This window comes from Archocentrus centrarchus, chromosome 7 (genome assembly GCF_007364275.1).
Source record: "Archocentrus centrarchus isolate MPI-CPG fArcCen1 chromosome 7, fArcCen1, whole genome shotgun sequence".
Taxonomy (NCBI): domain Eukaryota; kingdom Metazoa; phylum Chordata; class Actinopteri; order Cichliformes; family Cichlidae; genus Archocentrus; species Archocentrus centrarchus.
In genome coordinates, this window is record NC_044352.1 from 23,295,626 (window position 1) to 23,316,293 (window position 20,668).

The 20,668-nt window shown below is 38.8% G+C and overlaps 1 protein-coding gene across 6 annotated transcripts; it reads left to right on the forward strand.

Annotated features, from left to right (window-relative positions):
• The first annotated feature begins 587 nt into the window (after positions 1–587).
• Positions 588–20,629, forward strand: sycp2 (synaptonemal complex protein 2). Of its 6 annotated transcripts, none has more exons than XM_030732841.1 (47): positions 588–772; positions 1,214–1,289; positions 1,398–1,538; positions 1,622–1,753; positions 1,860–1,964; positions 2,053–2,077; positions 2,374–2,459; positions 2,568–2,662; positions 2,800–2,834; positions 2,920–3,062; positions 3,187–3,239; positions 3,482–3,527; positions 3,764–3,868; positions 4,004–4,064; positions 4,175–4,323; positions 4,552–4,608; positions 4,838–4,924; positions 5,516–5,612; positions 6,103–6,149; positions 6,387–6,437; positions 6,964–7,027; positions 7,133–7,178; positions 7,295–7,374; positions 7,513–7,931; positions 8,044–8,171; positions 8,275–8,311; positions 8,423–8,481; positions 8,564–8,609; positions 8,704–8,738; positions 8,842–8,896; positions 8,995–9,166; positions 9,300–9,364; positions 9,449–9,637; positions 10,048–10,188; positions 10,306–10,440; positions 10,854–10,995; positions 14,893–15,191; positions 16,682–16,951; positions 17,077–17,128; positions 17,280–17,408; positions 17,874–18,049; positions 18,245–18,339; positions 18,840–18,939; positions 19,134–19,192; positions 19,537–19,615; positions 19,877–19,933; positions 20,163–20,629. In XM_030732841.1, exons 2-47 carry the CDS (start codon positions 1,266–1,268, stop codon positions 20,217–20,219), a joined length of 4,725 nt encoding a protein of 1,574 aa, XP_030588701.1. In that variant the 5' UTR covers positions 588–772; positions 1,214–1,265; the 3' UTR covers positions 20,220–20,629. The 6 variants fall into 6 exon arrangements, with proteins under 6 accessions (XP_030588701.1, XP_030588700.1, XP_030588703.1 ...); XM_030732840.1 differs by having other exon boundaries at positions 763–873; XM_030732843.1 differs by having other exon boundaries at positions 763–873; positions 10,857–10,995.
• Positions 20,630–20,668: the final 39 nt, after the last annotated feature.

The window sequence follows — 20,668 nt, forward strand, 5'->3', positions numbered from 1 at the left end:
TTCGTGAGATCGACCCATTCTTGAGTGAGTGTGTTACTGTAATAGGATGCCAACATTGCAACAAATCAGTTCCTGTAGGTGTAAAGTGGCCTGGTACTTCTGTCAATATTGTGTAAGAAGTAGGAGAATTTTCTCAGTCTGTACAGTTTGCCAAGAAACTATCAAGGTAAAAAAAATCACAACATGGGGGAATATATGGTTTTCAATGGACAGAAAGGTAATCTGAAAAGTAAATGGTTAATAAAGCTGTTAGACAAATGTAGTAGAATAGAAAGCTTAAAAATGTGGAAAAAACTAAAGGTACGTCCACACACCATAAATGGCTCCTGAACAGCTTTAATGTAGATCGCCATACATAAAAAAAAAAAAAAAAACTAAGTACAAATACTTCCAGTTTGTATTTAAGTATGGTACTTGGGTAAATGTATTTAATTTAATTTTACCATTAAATATGCTATAGCATAAAACACATGCAGAAAAAATTTTAAACATGTTTTTCTTGTTCCTCATGAATCAACAGATCTATGGCAAATCAATCCTGTGACCAACTCATTGTATAAAAAACTGATGTTTTCTAGTCACTGAACCAACTGTAGGAGCTGCTGAGGAACAGAACAATGACTGTATAAAAGATGGATGACTTGGCTCCGCTTTCTACCCACCATGCGAAACTCCAGTGCCCACATAAAGGATTTATTTTTTCGGTCGTTTAATGTTTTTACAGTCATTAGAGCGGAAACCGGCTGGAAGGAAACCCTTCTACGCAGGCGCAGTGAGTATAAAGACTTCGCGCGTTTCGCGGTAGACCAACTGAAAAACTATCAAAACAAACAGCTTGCTATGTTCTGATTTTGTACCAAATTTGAGAACACAGTAAGTAGAGCCATATAAACAATACATTCCGACATAATTTCTTTAACGAATGTAGTTATCCCGGGCCGCTGATGGTTATGGTCTGAAATTAGTGTTAGCTAGGAGGTAGCGTTAGCTTCACTTAGCAAAGCTAAGTTAGTTATATAGCTCACGACTCAGCTCAGACTTCATGTACCACAAGAGATTTTATGTAAAGCATTTTTAGTAAGCCAATTTTAAAGATAACTTTTTGATTGCAAATTAATTAACCTTTAGAAAATCACATGTGCATACCTATCTATTTAGGATGTCTGATAGCTCTTAAAATTGGTAGGTTTATGTCTGCACCTTATATTTACAGCACATCTGAAGTCTTCACAGGCTTAGTGGCAGTAAAACCTTTCTTCACAAGAATGGCACCAGCTCAGAACAAACAGGTGGGACTGCATAACTTTATGAGCTCACACTGCAAAGGTTATAGTCACTTAATAAATCAGTACCCAAGCGTAATGGTGAAAAATAAATTGCATGCTCAAACTTTTTAGTTGGAGCATGTCATCAGTGAGGTGTTAAAGACCGGAGATGTCCAAACACTGGATGTATTCTTGCAGCGGGAGATTTATGAAGAGACTCCCATGAAATGTTCTCAGCAGTTTCTCACCAAACTGGATAAACTTATCAACAGGGTAAGATAAAGTCTGAAACACCCAGTAACACACCGTGATGCTCTGTTGTCAGTGGAATTAATGAAACTATTAATATTGTTTAGGGTTTGGTTCAGAAAGATCCCAGATTGGCCAGTTTGGGACTTGCCAGCCTCTACAAGTGTGGAAAAAACCTAATCCTACCTGGTGGTCGCCAAGGACTCTCTGGGTTAATAGAACAGGGCCTGATAAAAAAGATGAGTATACACCAAATACATCAAGGCACACAGTATCTGGGCACTGTAAACACACTTAGGTCTTGTTTGAATCTTTTTTTTTTTTTTTTTTTTTTTTTTTGTGCACATGGTTGAGTGGTTTGGAAAATGCAGGCAACTGTGGATCCAATGTGGGCCGCAGTGGGATGAGAACTTGATCAACCTCTCTGAAGACTTCTTAAATGTCTTAATGGTGAGATAATTTCTAATAGGAAGCAAATACTAAAATAAAACACTTAAGTGTCCTTAACATGTTTTCTTTTTTTTTCTTCATGTTAAAGGTGGTTCATGAGGCATGCAAGGAGGGTATGGCAGTACACGTCTCTATGCACTTTAGAAAATTACTTTTTTTTTTTTTCTTTCATGGTAGAATGAGAAAAAAAAGAAGTAATTCTGTTCCTGTTGTTTTACTTGTGTGAGGCCCCAGTCAAATCAGGTGATCTGTATGTTGTTAGGAGGTAATTCTGTTCCTTATAGTTTGTAGGGACAAGTTTAAGCATAAGAAAAAAGAGTTTCTAACATAAAATAGGCTTCTAATAGGCTCCTAACAATTTAATGATGACTATGTATATAAGAAAAAAGCTTTTATTTTATTTTTGCAGGAACCTACGGAATCTCAGAGTCCTTTCTGTATCCTGTCGGCCAGTTGGCAGTAGACCCAAAAAGCTACATCCTGATCAAAAAAGAGGTTTAAAGTAGTTTTTCCTATGTTTTTTTTTTTTTTTTAAGAGTCACACTGAGCCTGACAGACTGATGTGTTTTGTTCAAAATTAACTCCCTAATAATGTTTTAACAGGCAATTCGTAAATTCAACTTATTTCTGGACAAAATCCCAGTGGATCTTAAGAAAGACAGGCAGATCTTATCGTCACAGGAGGCCTCAGATATCATGTATGTCACTGTAGTTTCCTCATTTTATCATATTATTACTGGCCTGAATGATCAAAATCAGGACTGAATTATCACATTTTCTGAATATTTAAAAAATGGATTTAAAAAAAAAAATGGATTGCGCATTTTTTTTACAGGGTCAAACTGGCTGGTCAAATATTGGAAGCTGGTGGTAAGTTTTCTTTTTAAATCTCTCTTTACCCAGAATCTCTATGTGATACAAAATATGTGAAACACTGTTTTTATGTCTCTCTGAGATTATGACTTTCAGTCATCCTTGATGGAGGCACTGTGCAGAATGGCCACACATGATGAAAGGAAGGCGCTTGCACATAAATGGTTCAGCATGGGCCATGTGGCCAGCGCATTTGGCCAAATTCGTGATTCTGAGTTTGAGACGGTAAAATGATGCAGTTTTTGTTCATTTTATTGTTTGCATTTCATTTTTGATGAACTGCTGCGCGAGTCATGCTATTTATGCTGACTGACTACATAAAATTGAATGTAAATCTGTGTGATTTCAGGCTTGTCGCAAGTTTCTAAACATGGTGAATGGGATGCAGGGAGACAAAAGAAGGTATGCACCTAACAGAGTTCAGTGCTGTACAACCCTTGACTCAGGTTTCATATCAATTTTCATATGTTTGTCCATTTCTTTAGCAGTGTTGTGAATGCACAGAATAAATATTTTTCTAATTCCGGGGCAACTAATTTCTTTTAATGAAATTCTCTAGATATAGTCTGTATTTGGGCGTAATCGATTGGAAAAATTTAGTAAACACATGCAATGCTGATGACCATATTTTTTGTGTACTGTAGAGTTTATTCTTACCCTTGTTTGGAAGTTTATCTGGACAGCTTTGAGGTCAGTATCAAGAGGATTTCTGTTGTTCTAAAATGTGAAAGCAAAACTGAATTTGAAACAACTGTTATTAAATGCCTAAAGATATATAAGATTAGTGTTGTCACATAGTCCTTGCCTATTTACACTAATAATGGCTTTTTATAGAAAATTTGCTTACAAGGTAAAGTGTCCAAAGTCATACTGTGTTGTCGAGACTATTAGCTGGTGTTCTAAAAAGGTTGTGGGTATGTTATCAGCTGCTGATGCCCTTGGATGAGAAACTTGAGGAATTTTGGATTGACTTCAACCTTGGCAGCCACAGCATCTCTTTTTACTTTTCCTTGGCTGATGAAGAGGTGCAGGTACATCAAATCAGTAATGTGCAAATAAAACAAAAAAAACTAAACTTTTGCTTAGTGCAGATACCAGCAAATCCTTGTACAAGCTCAGCAGTCAGCATCTGTTAGAGCTTAAACTGTGGTTTCCCCTTCATGTAGGATAGCCACTGGGAAACTATGTGTATCAATGAGCATGAAGTCCAGAGCTACAATGTCAAAGGTAATGAAAGCACAAAGACCAATGCATTTGTGTCTGCTTACCTTCATTCCCTTCTGATTTGCTTGTGTCTTTAAGTATTTGCTCTAATAGAAAATGTTCTTAATGTCCAGAGGAGAGCAAGAGGCAGGTCTTGCAGATCAAGCTGTCAGAGGTGGTGATTGTTGGTGCAGTTGAAGGATCCAGTCTTATCATCCATTTCAGCTCCTCCCTGGACATTCTGCAGGCTGCTCGAAACGTCTATGGACACAACAAAAATAAAGTAGAGAAGCCATGGCTCATTCATTCTGTCTTTACTGAATTCTCTTGTTACATCACAGTAGATGCATGACCGATAAATACTAATACATAAATGTAATTGAAAAGTACTTCAAGTGGAAAAAAAAATCTGTATTTTAAATGACAACATTCACGGTTGGGCTCTAAATGGAGTCTAAACTGTGGTCACGGTGAATTTAAATATTTTTAAAGAAGTTTCTCTTTCTGTCAGGGCTCAACTGTAGTGAAAGCTACAGTTAAAACTTTAATGGAAGAGAACAGCACTCAGGTAAACATGGGTTTGTTAACATAAAGCTGTCATTATACTGCTGTGATAATCAGTGCGCTCATCTCAGATGCCAGTGTGCACTGAGCTACTTGAGTTGGACTTGGGCTTAGATTGAAATTATAGTGGGCATGAGCCTTTGTATTGAGCTTTTTCATTCATATCAATTTATTGTATTAGAAATGTTTTGTTTATTTCCAAAAAGATTTTTCACCCTACATTCTTTGTTCAGGTTGTTCCAGAGAGCCAGGTGTCTCTTGGTGAAAGTGAAAAAAATACTGCCCCTTACGTTTTACCTGCCCCAGCTGCACCAGCACAGGTAGTTTTAGTTTTTAAATTAATTAGAAAAAATAATTTTGAGTGAATACAGTGGTCTGTCAAATTTCAGCCATAAACCTACATACTGTAGACTGGATTGTGTTTAGACATTACATCTATAGTGTTACTATGCATGATATAATGCATTAATATTATGCTAATACTGGGTTAACCAAGATTGATAAAGCAAACGGTATCTCAGGTGAAGACTATATTTGTTATCTCCAATGAGGGCAGATGAAATCAATATCTGTTTATTAACATAAATTATAACAGCTACACTGTAACATCCTCTGTAGGGCTGGCATCAGTTACATAATGCAAGTATAGCGCAATTCTTGGTTGGGATTCTTCAGTAGAAATGCACACCTCAAACTTAGTACTTGCTTAATAACTTAGTGTTTTCTAGCGGTCACCAAATAAACAGTGACCAGTATTTGCCCCACGATGGATTAATTGACACTTCAGACACTGAATCCCACTGTATCTAGTTTTGTGTTAGTATTGGTGTGGGATAAATACAAAATCTATGAAATAGATCATTTAACAAGACCATCCAAAAGATTCAGACATATTGTGATTTTCCATCCAGATGGTGACCCCAGCCAGGATGAAGTTCTCTGAGTCCACCACCTTCATTAGCAGCGGCGGAGGTGGAAGTGTGCGTCATTCCTTCTCTCTTGCTTCAAGTAGGTGACAGCAGAATGTGTGAAGATTTGCAGGCACACCAATTTCAGTAATTGTATTAACTTCTTAGAAATGCAATTTAATAGGTGAGAGAAATGAACAGGTTATATAAAAAGAATAAACATAATAATCATGAGGACAGAAAATATAAAAGTAGAATTGAGAAGTTAAACGGCAAAAAAAACAAGTTGTTAATTTTCACTTATAGACAGTGTTGTAAATCTCAAAAATGTGTAGATATAACGATACTAGAGCTGATTCACTGCTTCTTGCTGTCCATTAGAATTTGTTTTGATAGTTTGTAAGTGAGTCAGTATCTCTCCAGCTGCTTAGTTTCTGCTCTGTATCAGTTGTATCATTTTGAACCGGCGAATCGATCCTACCTGATGGAACGCTTCTGCATTTAAAAAAAAATTTTTTTAATCATCCATGAAGACAAAGCAATATATGTACAAGACTGTCAGTTATAACTTTTTTCTTTCTTTCATTTAGACACTCCAGCCAGTGGCATTGGGGCAGAAAAGCCGTCTCTAAAAGTGGTTAGTTCACATAACACCACTGTGAAGAACTGCAGTCATAGCACCACAAATACTCTTGGCATTAAAGAGCAGTTATCACCCAGTACTGTATGTCTTTACACAAACGGTGTAAAGTAAATGTTCACATTTTTTTGTATTGTTCACTGTTTAGACAAGTTTGGAATAGTTATACAGCAAGAACGAATAATGATATTACTGAATGTGCAAACTGATACTGTTGGTGACACCTCTCTACAGAACACAGCCTCTAAACAGGCCATCAAGAATAAGGCTGACAAACACAAGAAGGTACAGTCCCTGTGTAAATGATTTTCTTTTACTACTGTAAATACTTTTGTATAATCTTTAAAAAATATTCTGGGAGACTATAGTACAGTTCAGTTGTGAAAATTGAAGTTTTAATTTTCAGTCTTTGTAATTTAATCTGTTAAAAATCAGACAAAATCAAATTACCACAGACCAACATAACTGACAGAATTCCGGTCACCTCCTGACCGTTGATATCTTCATGAATCTGGATTTTTTTTTTTTTTTTTTTTCTTTAGGTAGAGTGGTGGCTTTCCATCACTATGCTGATTTCTTGTTTTTTGGTTCATGCTCCTAGTCATCTCATGAAAAGACATAATCTGCACTTAACATTGTGTGTCAGGTTCATCTCTCTTGTTGAGCTGCTAACAGTGCTGTCAGTGCAGGTGTCAGTTACATTGATAAGCAACAGAGGAGGATCTAAACAAAGGGGGGTTTAGGTGCTATTAAGTTGTGTTCTGCTAAATATGAAATATACAGTTAGAGCTGTTGTCTCTTTGTCCTGCAGAACATACCACTGGCAGAGGCTGTGAACATGGCTCTAGCTGAACAAGTAGATGAACAATCTCAGGGTATTGTAGTACTGTACTCTTTGATTTTTAGCTTAACTCATAAATACAGCAGGATTATCATTGTTTACAGCCTCTTGAACCCAATGCTGATCTTTTCACTTACAGAGGATAATTTTGTGCCTGACACCCAACCCAAAACTGGGAGAAACATGTAAGTACTATGAAGAACCTCCAGTCTGTTTGCATAGCTGCGTAGCCAGGGTTCTGATTGGTATCTGTATGTAATGGGTATATCTCAGTAAATTTGTGTATGTGTTTAAATTACAGGTCTTCTAACTGGCACAAATTATCAGTTTCTGAAATGCTAACAATGCCAACACAGAAAATGAGCTCACTGCCAAGATCAGGTAAAATAAGAAGACAGCAAATATCTTCACTCTCACTTAGAGGATGATAATGTCTTCACAAATTAAAGCCAGTAAAATTGCAAAACCAAATGTCATTAACTTTTGTCATGATTTTGAATAGTTATTTTCTCTCTTTAGAAACTTGTTCAACTTTGGCAGGTCCACAGGAGCGCTCCTCATCATCGAGGTGGTCAGTTTCAGCCTCAAGCTTATTCTGCCAAAAGCAACTTCATATCCAACTCACCGAGCGCCTGCAGCAGGTCCTCAATGGGAGGAACCAAGATTCTGCGCCTACTCCAGAAATGGCTGATATCAGAAGAGACTCTAATGACACAAGTACAGAAGACCAGTGTGTTTCCTCATTGTGTACTTCCAAGGATCAACGTGCCCAGAGTAATGGCTGTGTAAAAGGGAAGACCAAGGTCCAGACATCACTGGCGATAGGTGTTATTCCAATTAAACCATCAGTCAAGACTTCCACAACCAAAAATCAGAAGGAGAAAATGCCATCTGAAGCTGAGGTTGAAAATAAGAACTATCCATCAAGCAAAGAAAAGGTATGAGCTCTATAAAGTTTATGCAGTTTAGTGTCATTTCCAAAGTTCTTGTTTTTTCCAAAGTGTTTTTTTTTTTTTGGTCATTTTTATTCCTTGTACTGTCTCTGCTCAGAGAGACACAGAGGTTGCAGGTAGCATGGTGAAGCTCATCTCTAGCCATTATAAGGTTGATGGCCAAGCCAACAAAAAAGACACTGCGGAAAATATCAGTCAGAACTGGATTCCTCCGCTTGTCAACAGGTATGTGCATTTAGGGCTGCAGTTTTTCCACTTTAAATGGAGAAAAAATGTCATTGCTAGTTCAATAATGCCATTAGTTGATTGATTTTGTTTTTGGTGATAGACCAATCTTCAATATGAGCTGGTTGCCAACTGGAAAAGTAAGCGATTATTATGTGATTTATGTCCAGGTTTGATTTGAGTAATTTTTTTAAGCACAGTTACTTTTCCTCTGCTTATTTTATTCAATATTATTCTTTCTTTATTTTTAGAGGGAAACATCCAGAAACCTAATTAAATCACACAGCAAAACTAAACCAAGCTCTGTCAGGTAGAGGTAATCTAAGTCAATTAAAACATTTCAAAGTTGTTTGAAAGTTTCAGCAATTTAATACTTTTTTCCTGTTGTACAGAAAAGACGTTTTTGCATTCAGCACCAATACCCCTCCCAGCAATGGGGTAAATATTAGTAATATTAGTCAGTTTATATAATCAGATGTATCAACATTAGAATGTCAGTGTAATGTTAATAGTCTTGTTCATTTCACTTCAGAAAGCGAACAGAAACACCTCTGCCATACAAAGCAGGTAGGTCACATTGAGAATGTTTTGTAAATTGGATTTGTCAGCAAATGCCGCCTTAAATCTTACAAATTTGTTTAAAATCTATACTTCCCATATTGTTTGACAGTGACATCCACTCCTCGGTACTGAGCACAACCAAGAAAGAACACCCTGTGGGAAAAGTAGGCTTTCATTGTGTCTCTCTTTATGTCTGTGGAAACATGTTTTCTTCATGCATGTGTGCTTATATCTATCTGTTTGTCCTCTGCTACCATCTGAGGTGCAGAAGAAGCGATATGTCAAAAAGCACCTGTTTAGTGACACAGATACAGACAATGCCATGACAGAGGTCAGCTGGCTGAGAGAGTCAGCCAGGAGGTCCAAGCCCAAGGTTACCAAATACTCCAGGCAGGCACCCATCAAATCTAGAGCTGTCCCACAGCATGGTTCATGTACGCCATTAAAGCCACATCCAGACTCACTCTGAAAATTATTGCGCCACAATTGCATGTTAATAAAATTATTCAAAAACCTCACTGACCCTATGCATGCCTTGTGCCTTGCCTTTTTTTTTCTTCATTGCAGTTGAATCCCCAGATTTACTGCCATCCTTTCCAAAAGCTGTAATGGATAATAACAAACCCACTAAGGTAAGGAATAATTAATGCTTTTTTAAACCATGTGCTGCAAGTTGCATTATTTTATTTAGCCACAGTGTGTCACTGTTGTATCAGAAAAACAGCCATATGAAGAAGGCCCTGGGTCAGCCAAAGGAGACAGTAAAGCCAGCAGCAGCACCAAGAAGACCACATGCAGCTGGCAGGAGGCCCAAGAGAGCTGCAGCCACCTCTGCCAAAAGCTACAAAGAACCAGATACTGATGACAGCCAGTCAGAAGAACCAGAGGATCCTCCTGCTACCAAGGCAAAAATAAAAAAGTCTATTTCTTAAGCATATATTGTTTTTTTTTGTTTATTAAAAACTCCATCCTTCCTCCATACATTGTATTAAATGTTGAAACACCTTGTTTTCATAAACTTCGCCTGTACTTTCAGCACTCTGAAGACACACAATCTTAAACTCTCATGTACAAAGTAAATGGCTCAGTCATCATGTTAATAAACTACTTGAACCATAGTGATTGTTTAAAAATACATATTAGGTATGTATAACTTGCTGAAAAACAAAAAAACTCGACATTTAGAACAGCTGTAGTAGTATAATATTATATAGAATTTAGGTTGGATATATTCCACATCCCTAGGATGCAGTATAACAGCACAAGAGTAACAAAAATAATACATATTTTGCCTCTTTTTGTCCTTTGAAAATAGTATTCGTCTACGGATCATCTAAAGAAAACCGAGGAAGTTCATGAAGCTCAAAACAAAAAAAAGACCTACAGCACCCAAGCAATGAAAAAGAGTATGAAGCCAGGGTCAGAGTCTTTGTTAGAGAAGCCAACCACTTCCAAGGTAATTTAATGTTTAATGTCATCATGATTAAGTGATTACTCTGCATGTCAGGAACGGTTGCAGCAACAACATATTTCTTTTTCTTTTGTCTTCCAACAAAAATATTCTGTGGGCCAGCAGGGGAAGCATGAGAAGACCTGTTCAGTGGTTCCTGACGTAAAGATAGGGAAAAACACCTCTGAGCTATGCACGGAGTCCTACAGGAGAAAACACGGCAACCTGTCAGATTTTAAAAAGCCATCCGTACTCAAGGTAGGACATGAGTCTTCTGTTTTTTTTGCTTCTGTCTTCAACTGACAGCTTTAAGTGAAAGTTTATACCTTCACATGTTGCTGGACATGGAAAGGTTATCCAGACTTGCGCTGTGTTTGATTTTCATAAAATTTACATAGCACATCTGTAAGCAAGCATGAGAAAGAGGTGGATTTTACTGAGAACCTGTGACATTTCACATTCATAGACTAGCAACTTGTCAATCATAAGGTAGACCTGCTCTAAACATCCCCTGATTTACTTTTATAACTCTATCAAATGGGAAAAATTAACATGTTACTATTTGGCTGTATTTAGCTGGGACTAATCTATTGTCTTAAATGTCTTAAATCTGCAGGATGGGTTTCATGAGTACTGATCACCATATATAACAGAATCACTTTGTTCTTCAGCAGAGGCCTGAAAATGTTCTTCAAGAAACTTCAAAATTGAATAAGAAAAATGCCCAAGAACAGAAGAGTTCACTGAGGGATTCCTGGGCTGCTTGCCAGACCTCTTTCTGTCCATCCCCTCCTTTCATCGAGAAGATGAGATGTAAGCTACAGTAAAAAACTGCTCACCAACATCAGAGATAGATAAGAGTCATTTGTTTCCTCTGGCATCCACTAATGTCTATTTAATTTTTAATGTTTGATCACATGGTTTGTTAATTCCATCACAGTAGTGCCATGTATTATAACCCCAATTCCAAAAAACTGGGACACTGTATAAAATGTTTAAAAAAAAAAAAGAAAAAAAGAATTCAATGATTTCAAATCTTATAAACCCATATTCACAATAGAACATAGAACACATATCAAATGTTTAAAGTGAGACATTTTAGTATTTCATGAAAAAGATCAGCTAATTTTAAATTTGATGGCAGCAACTCATCACAGAAAAGTTGGATGGAAGCAACAAAAGGCTGGAAAAGTAAGTGGTACTAAAATGAAATGGCTGGAAGAACAGTTTGGAACTAATTAGGTAAATTGGCAACAGGTCAGTGACATGATTGGGTTAAAGGCCAAAAATTAATACGTGCCGATAATCTTTGGTCCCTCAGGTAGCACTATATTAGAAACAGGAACGATTCTGTCATGGAAATCACCGCATGGGCTCAGGAACACAGTTCACCGTGCTGTCCACAAATGCAGATTAAAGCTCTATCTAGTTTTAGAGCAACATAAGCTTCCATCCAGATGGTGTCTTTTTCAGGGAAAGCCTTGCATATTTCAGTATGACCATGCTAAAATGCATACAGCAGCTATTAGAACAGCATGGCTTCATAGTAGAGGAGTCTGGACCTGAGATGTCTTGCATCAAATTCAAAATTAGCTAATATTTTATTAAAATGGTAGATTTTCTCAGTTTAAACATTTTATGTTTTTATGTTCTGTTATGAATAAAAATGGGTTTATGAGATTTGCAAATAATTGCATTCTGTTTGTATTTACATTTTACACAGTGTCCTAACACACACACCCACACAGGCACACACACACCGATCAAGCATAACATTATGACCACTAGTGAAGTGAATAAAATTGAATATCTCTTCATCATGGCACCTGTTAGTGGGTGGGATATATTAGGGAGCAAGTGAACAGTTTGTCCTCAGAGTTAATTTGTTAGTAGCAGGAAAAATGAGCAAGTGGAAAGATTTGAGTGAGTTTGACGAGGGCCAAATTGTGACTGCTAGATGACTGGGTCAGAGCATTTCCAAAACTGCAGCTCTTGTGGGGTGTTGTGGGGTGGTAATAGTGGTCAGTATCTATCAAAAGTGGTTCAAAGAAGGAACAGTGGTGAACCAGCAACAGGTTCATGGGCAGCCAAGGCTCATTGATGCACATGGAGAGGCTGGCCTGTGTGGTCCAATCCAACAGAGGAGCTGCTTAACTCAAATTGCCAAAAAATGTAATGCCGGTTCTCATAGAAAGGTGTCAGAGTCGGGTCGTGGTGCGGCTCTCTCGCGCTGCCCCTCTTACCAGGCGGAAGTGAGACCAACGAAAACAAGTGCACCTTGATAGTAATTCCACACTTTACAAAAACTCACTGGAGATGAGCAGGTTTAGTTTCCAGGATTTATTGAAGCACAAAGTTAAACAAAGCACAAGAAAGCAGGAAGCCCTCCTGGGAGTGAGTGCCTTGGTGCCATTGCAAGGGTGGTAGAGGAAGAGCAGAAAAGTAGAAGTCCAGAGTTTAACAGAGTATAAGAAAGCAAAAAAAATCCTCCCGGGAGTGAGTGCCTTTGGAGCCGTTGCAAAAGGGGAGAGAGGAAGAGCAAAAAGTGCGCTAAAAAAGAGCTCTCTCCCAACTTTACCACTGCCTTTTATCGCCCAAACTCACACCTCCCCCTGCTGTTATCAGGACCAGTGGGCATAGTAGGATGCTCCCAATCAACTATGAGTTTGATCCTCATGCAATGGCTCCAAGACTGTTCTCCGGGCTGTCATAAACAAACAACTTTTCCCACGTGAAAATACCTCCCACCGGAGCTCTACCCCGCCCTTCTTTCCATGTTTTCACTAACTTGAAACACTTTTAGGGTGGTCTTATCTCAATACACAAATTTACTCCCTAACATTATTACAGTAGCTCAGGTGGGACTTCAACTCCCCTTTTTGGGACACACACTCCCCGCTGCTTGACCTTCACTCTGGCAATACTGTGTCAAAAAGGCAGTGTGTACAAAGGTGAGCCTCTAAATATGAATGAGTCCAGTACTACTAGTGGAAAGAAAAAAACAAGGCCCTGGGCAGAGCAGGCCTCAGTCCTTTCCACTCACCTAAAGCATGCAGTCTTCCAGTGTGTGTGAGGGACAATATAGGTGACAAATAATATATAATGTGACCATTAATCCAGTGTTTGTGATTAATATATGTAACAATACATTATATAAAAATATTGATAGTAAATACTGATGTCAAAATGATAAAAATACACCACAGCAGTTTATTGCGTATTGGGCTGCATAGCTGCAAACCAGTCAGGGTGCCCATGCTGACCCCGTCACCCACCAAAAGCACCAACAATGGGCACAAGCATCAGAACTGGACCACGCAGCAATGGATGAAGGTGGCCTGGTCTGATTAATCACTTTTTTGTTTTTTACATCACTTGGACAGCTGGGTGCATGTGTGTCGCTTACAGGATGCAATATGGGAAGAAGGCAAGCATGTGGAGGCAACGTGATGCTGCTCCAGACTGCATGCCAAAGTATCCTTGGGCAAGATACTGAACCCCAAGTTGCTCTCCGATGTAACCGTCGGAGTATGTGTTTGAATGTTAGATAGAAAGCACTTCAAAGTAGAAAACAGTGCTTGTATAAGTGTGTTTATGGGTAAATGCAAACGTGTTGTACAAAGCGTTTTGAGTGCTCAACTAGAGTAGAAAAGTGCTTTATAAGCATTGTTGCAGACGATGTACACACTTTCATGGGAACAGTATTGGATAATGTGCGCTTTGCCACAAAGCAAAACTGGTTCAGGAATGTTTGAGTAGCACAACAAATTTGAGGTGTTGACTTGGCCTCCAAATTCCCCAGATCTCAATCCACTTGAGCATCTGTGGGATGTGCTGAACAACCAAGTCCGGTCCATTGAGGCCCCACCTTGCAATTGACATCTTGGTGCCAGATACCACATCATACCTGGGTAAGGGGTCTAGTGGAGTCCATGCCTCACTGGGTTTGGAATGTTTTGCTAACAAAGTGGGGGACCAACACAAAATTAGACCATAATGTTATGCCTGATTGGTGTATATATATTTTTTTTTCTGCTGAAGAACAGTATAGCAAGACAATCTTTGATTTTTACTCTGTGTAGGAACATTGGCTATTTAAAGTTACAGTTTGTAAAGTTTTCACCACTAGATGTCAGATTGCAGTCATCTGAATTCTGTTTTCTTACCCTTCCCAATTCAAGTACATAATCCTAGCTATTAATTCTAAGTTTATGAGAACACATCAGTTTATTGGAAGACATAATTATACACAAATCAATGAATATTTATGGGTGTGATATTATTTTTTTTTTATATTAAATAAACTCAAAACAACAACTGACTGAATGTTTAAGTATCCCAAAAGATGAAATCGTCATTAACCCTAATTTAGCTTATGACTCAGGTCATAATGATGAGTTTAAATTGTCTTTGTTAAAATTTAAATTTATAAAAGAGAACATTCTTCACTCTGAACCCAGGTTGTCTTGGCTGGTTCTTTATCAGCTATTAGATATTTGAACCCCTGTGAAACAGTCTTGTGCAAACAATGTGTGTTTCCATGAGAGTGAAGCATTTTCACTCTAAACAATTTATGTAAAGCATTGCATAAAGAACCCTTTTGCTCTCAACCTCTATGTAGAAAAACTTGTGTATATTGACCTTCTGCTCTTTGTCCAAGTTCTGAAGCCAGCTGTTTGAACATCTGTGCTTATTTTGGACCTCCCACAGCTGCCGATAGGTCAGCCCCAACCTTGGATTTGACCTACTCCCCTCTTCTCACCCCGCGGGGATCCCTGCTGCCTGCCTCCCCTAAGCCTCCTTGCCAAGACACCCCCTCACCAATCCTGCTGCTACCCAAACCTTGCTCCACAGTCAGCAGTAAAGAAATGTGCAAGTCTTCTTTCTACAGTGCAGAAAAGAACCGTGGCTCATCCAAGACTCGTTCTATCCAGTCTGTCCATTCTATCGCTTCACTGGGAGGTCAAACCACTGCACCCAATCCTCCTGCTGAACTTAGTGCAGCAAAGGTACATCACCTTTCTGACACATTATGGCACTTTCATAAGGTATCTGTGTCAAGGGTTAAAACAGGGAAAAGATTTTCAGTGTAGCAAAGGACATGCTTCCCATTCACCCTAATGAACAGAGCTGTACAAAAGACATGAGTATGTTTCAGAAGAGTGTTTTGTATCTTCTGATTTAGTAAGATGAAAGGAAGGCATAATCTTTTATATTTCTGAACATCTCTTTTGCAAATATTGGAGTATTCCAGTGGGGTGGTATGTTATTAAAGAAAATTTAAAAAAAAACAAATTAAGTAGATGAAAAGGGTACTCACACCTAACTCAGAAAAAATTGACTTCATTTTGGTGAGGTTTTTTTTGGGTGGGGGGGTGGTGGCTTTGCTGCACTGTACGATGTTAGTTGAGGAAAGTAAAACGTATTATTACAGCATAATCATTCATGGTGCTTAAAACATTATCATTGTATTGCATATCTGTGGCACTATGTCACAGACTCATCTTGGAGTCTTTGTCAGGTCTCATATGCATAGATATTATTGGCATCAATCAATAATCATGTGAGAATCAGTAGAGTAATAGGAATGGTAGTCCATCCATCCATTCTTTTCCACTTATCCTGGTCGGGGTCGGGGGGGGGGGCTGGAGCCTATCCCACCTGTCATAGGGTGAGAGGCAGGGTACACCCTGTACAGGTCGCCAGCCTGTTGCAGAGCTAACACAGAGAGACAGACAATCATTCACACTCACATTTACACCTATAGGCAATTTAGACTCACCAATTAACCTAACCCCAGTAAGTGCATGTCTTTGGACTGTGGGAGGAAATCCACACAAACACAGGGAGAACATGTAAACTCCACACAGAAAGGCCCGGGCCAAGGTGGATTCTAACCCAGACCTTCTAGCTGTGAAGTAACAGAGCTAGGTCACCGTGCTGCCCCAATGAATGGTGGTGTGAATTGTTATTTCACTGAAGTTTAAAAAAAAAAAAAAAAAGCAGTAGGCCTGTGACCTAAGTATGAGGGGCTGACATTCTCAGACTGTCTGAGGAAATGTGGATAGAGATGATGGAGAAATATAACTTCCTGCCCTCAACAACTTTATTTTGAGATTTGTCCTTTTTAAGCAACTAAACGCTTTGATTCTCACAACTCCACACAGTTATTTGGGCTAACATGAGAAGGCTAAGGCTCAACTAAGCCATTCTTATGAATAAGCCATCTGAGAAATTCCTAATAAATGCATCATTTAATTATATGGGAATGCACATGATGATTGAAATGGCCTACTTAAGTCCAGGCAGAGCAGATAATGGCTCTGGAGCACTTAATCTGTTTTTCTTAATGCACTGAAGGAAATGTCTTTTTCATTTATTGTTACTTATCTGTGGCAGACGTGATCATTAGATAACCACAAAATGAGTTACCATATTTTTTCTTGACATCATTTCTCATCACTTTCTGTCCCCCCTTTGATCTTCTTTTTGTTTCCAGATAAGTCCAATCCAACAGCGGCTTTCTTCAGCAACTTATTCCCCTTTGTCCACTCGCCCCGTGATGACGTCCACACTCCTTGAGCTGGACAAGCCACCCTTGCTGTCTCCTGCTCAATCACCATTTCTGAACGACACCATTAGCTTTGGCCACCACTGTAGTTTGAGTAAAGTGTCTTCAGTATCCCAGGCATCCACTAACTCATCAGTACTCACCAGCAAAGTTAAGGACAGCCCCACTGATGCCCTGGCTATATCTCTTAAAACAGAGGTAGGGGCACTTTTCGGATCTTTTTTTCTGGGTGTGTCTTTAATGCTGGATGGACAGATGTATGGATTGATAAGAACAGTGAGTGACTAAGTTGTAAACTAACTCATTACTGTCCATCCTGACAGAAAACGCCACTCTCAGACCAAGACTCAAAGCTTGCACAGTCTCTTGTTTCAGGTAAATTAAATGTTCATCTTGTTCTTTATGCCCTGGACCTCCTGGTTGCTACAGTTTAATTTCACTGTTAGATCCACTCTGCACCAAGTCAGAGTTGCAGTTCATTATAAATGGCATCCAATGTAATTGTCCCTTCTAATTTTTGTTACAGGACCCAGTCGCAAGCGCCACATTTCCTTGTCTAGTAATTCCGAGGACGAGGAGAAGGAAGAGCGGAAGAGAAGCGAGATGAGCGGGAAGCGTTCTCCTCATATGAAGCCAAGGAAATTATTCAAGTCATGTAAGACGTACAAAAACAAGTCGCAAATTAAATCTGGAATAATATCTAAAAATATGCTGTTGTTGTAACACCTGTTCAGAGTTCAGAATCTCTTATGTCGGTAAATGCACAGGAAAACCTCAGCTACACAGCATTAATCACAAAAATGCACACAATATGATTGCCATCATTTTAGTGTTTCAGCGTTGACACAGGAAGTATTTTTCTGTGTTTCTATTAGATCAGGATTTTACTACATCCAATTCTACTGTGAGGTGATTTGACAAAAAAAAAAAGTTTTTGTTTTGTTTTTTTTTTTCTTGTAGAACATTGTAGTAATTATATGTGATGTAAATGTTTTTATGCAGGAAGTGGAACTATTCCTTACAGCACAGCCAAAACACCTTTTATGTTTAATTTAAGATCAGAACTTGACTCTAAGGTTATCTTTCCTAATATGTCCTTGGATCTGTCTGTTACCCACAGTCGAGGTGTCTGCTGTAGATGAGTCGAGTCAGGTGAAGTCGTCCTCTTGTCATTGGGAGGCTGAAGTAATGGATGGAGACATGGACATGGATGAGGATTTAGATTTGCCAGAAATTGCGGTAAACCCAAGTAACCTGTGTCAGCAGCTGAACTCAGAGCTGCAGAAGAAGTTCCAGGTTGGAAATGCATACAGACGTATAATGTAGTGAGAAAATACGCAGTACACTGCATTGTATCTGTGTTGTGTTCACAGTTTCAAGCAGCACTTAATGTCTATTGTGTGGTCACCATGTGTGAATGAGAGAAGTGTGTGTACTGTCTTGAATGACAACTTGCAAAAATGCTACATAATAAAATGTCTTTGTGTTCAGAAACATTACAGCTTGGTGGAGCTTTACAACAAGCAGTCTTTGAAGACCATCCAGCAACACGTCTCCTCCGTTAATACGCAAATTACAAAAAGCAGGTCAGTCTGTGTGTAAGTGAACCGTAACCCCTGACCTTTTCACTTAATATACAACTTTAACATTTGTGACCCGATCTGTGTGTTATTGGCCTAAGAATTAGCCCCTGCGACTTCCAGCTCATTTTGCCAGATCGGGTCACATTTGTTATCACCAGAGTGTAACTGAATTTGATGGCTGGTCGCACGCTAACATCGAAGCCCTGAGAGGCGAGTGAGAATCTATGGTGATCATTTTCTTATTTTAATCTAAACTATTTTCTGTTCTGTGTTCATAATAGGAGAAAAATGGGAGAAAAAAAGTTCCTAAAACAAAAAAAGTTTTCCCAGATTAAAAAAAAAAAAATGTGGCTCTGGGCTTCCACTCACTTGTGGGGGCTCTTGTGAAATCCAGTTAGAAGTCGGTTAATAAATCCTGTTTGTTTTGTTGGCTCCAGCCCTGCAGTGTTCTTTCAGCAATTTAAAATTCTACTTTACTGGTCAATTCTCTGTCCTCTGTACAGGGCTCAGAGGCTTGAACAGGTTCAGAAGGTCCTCCTGGATGAGATAACCAAATTGGAGCAAGATGACACAGTGCTGAAAAGCATGGAGGAAGACCTCACTGTAGGTTATTCTGACTCATTCTGCCTGTCACAGACACACAAACACTGAGCACTATTTAGAGGGAAAATGTGGAAAGCAATATTAAATACAAGATATCCAACCACAGCGTTCTGTTAGATAATACTTGCCACTGCTTTGATCTGTTGTATGTTTGACCAGCACCTGATCCTTGTATGGTCTCTTTCCTTTTACAGGTGTGTAGGAAAAAACAGATGATGGGCTTTCATTCTTACAAGAAGCAGGAAGTCAGGAGGTGAAATTTGGTTTTGTGTGTTTGTTTGAGCACATTTAGTGCTCCTATGTTTGAGCACTAAAAGTTTGCCACACTGATCAATGGCATGCCTACAAGTTTAAACAAAACTACACAGAATAATATCATTTTTCAGTTCCTCTGTTCACGAGTCTACTTTTTAAAAGAATCACATGCATTTTATAATGCTGCTGCATCCTTGATTCTCATAAGTGTTTGTGTTGAGCTGTGGTTTCGTGTGTGTGTATAAAACTTTTTTTTTTTTCCCTTTTCGTGTACCTTTTGGGTGTGCCTACTTTTTTCTCTCCCCCATGTTGGTGTGTGGCTGTCTGCCTCCTTCCCTCCAGAAATGAGATCCTGAAGAGAGCCCTTCAGAGTAGCACATGCCACAGCTTGGAGTATGAGGACAGAATATTCACATCTGAGGTCTGAGCCTCATTGTGTAGACTTCACAGCTTCATTGTGTTGCTCAAATGTAGTCTGATGAGCTGTGTAAAGCCTAGACTTAGCCCCAAATAAATAGTGTTTATGTATTTTAAATTAGAACATATCACCCCTGCCTGTCAAGCTGTCAAATATAGTATTTGCTGTGTGGCTTTTACAACATTTTGCTTACCTCTTTTGTGTGTCCGGACTGTGTATTCTTTAGCACCCCAAAAATCCTTCTGCTCTTTGTGCTGTTTCCAGATGTGCATGATCAGAAAAGACATGAAGTCGGTTCAGGACAAATTGCTCAGTGAGATGGTGAGTATGAATTAATTCAGGTGACTCTTCAGGATAGAGAAGGCCAGAACAGCTGGGCTGGCATTTTGTGTGTTTTTAATGTTGTGTCCTTCACTCTGTCAGAAGAACAATGGCCCTTTGAAAGCCTGTGCATGAACACCTAGCAGTGAAAGAAAATATGACTCAGATAATGTTGTGTAAGATCTCAAATCAAGTGTCTTTCTGGAACGTTTCTTTGTGTGCTTTGTAGCTAGAGGGAGAACTCCAGAGTGTGAAGAGAGGACTGCACACTTTGTTCTTCCCCTGAGGGGAGCCTGGTTTGAGTTCGACACGGTCCTGCAACACAATAAACCAGGCTGTGTATTTCATGCTGTCCTGGGTAGTTCCGCTGTGCTGAGTCAAAGTATTTTTCACGCAGTGTTTATTATTCCAGTTTCTGCTTTGATTCTATGTAGATGTGTTTGGTTTATTCTGATGGTGCATTGTTCCAGTGTCTTGGATTTTATTAGAAATGTTATTCTGATGTTATTTCATGGCTTTTTTCAGGAAGTTTTGGTGTTGTAAGCTTTGCCATGGTCTTAATTACCTTGGCTCTGTGATATTTTTAACCCTAATTCCTGATTTATTTATGTGAGCTGGTTACGTACTGGAAATGGCCAACTAAGCATTCAAGATCTTAATTGTATCAACTGCTTTTTACTAAATTCTCTACCTTAAGTGAAAATAAAATTGTTTTAAAAAATGAGGTAACACTTT

Bases quoted from the DNA above. Each gene is read 5' to 3' on its own strand.
- sycp2 (XM_030732841.1), top strand. From the start codon at position 1,266: ATGGCACCAGCTCAGAACAAACAG. The intron at 4,065-4,174 runs GTAATGAAAGCA...CTTAATGTCCAG, and splicing joins CCAGAGCTACAATGTCAAAG to AGGAGAGCAAGAGGCAGGTC. The intron at 18,050-18,244 runs GTTGGAAATGCA...CTTTGTGTTCAG, and splicing joins AGCTGCAGAAGAAGTTCCAG to AAACATTACAGCTTGGTGGA.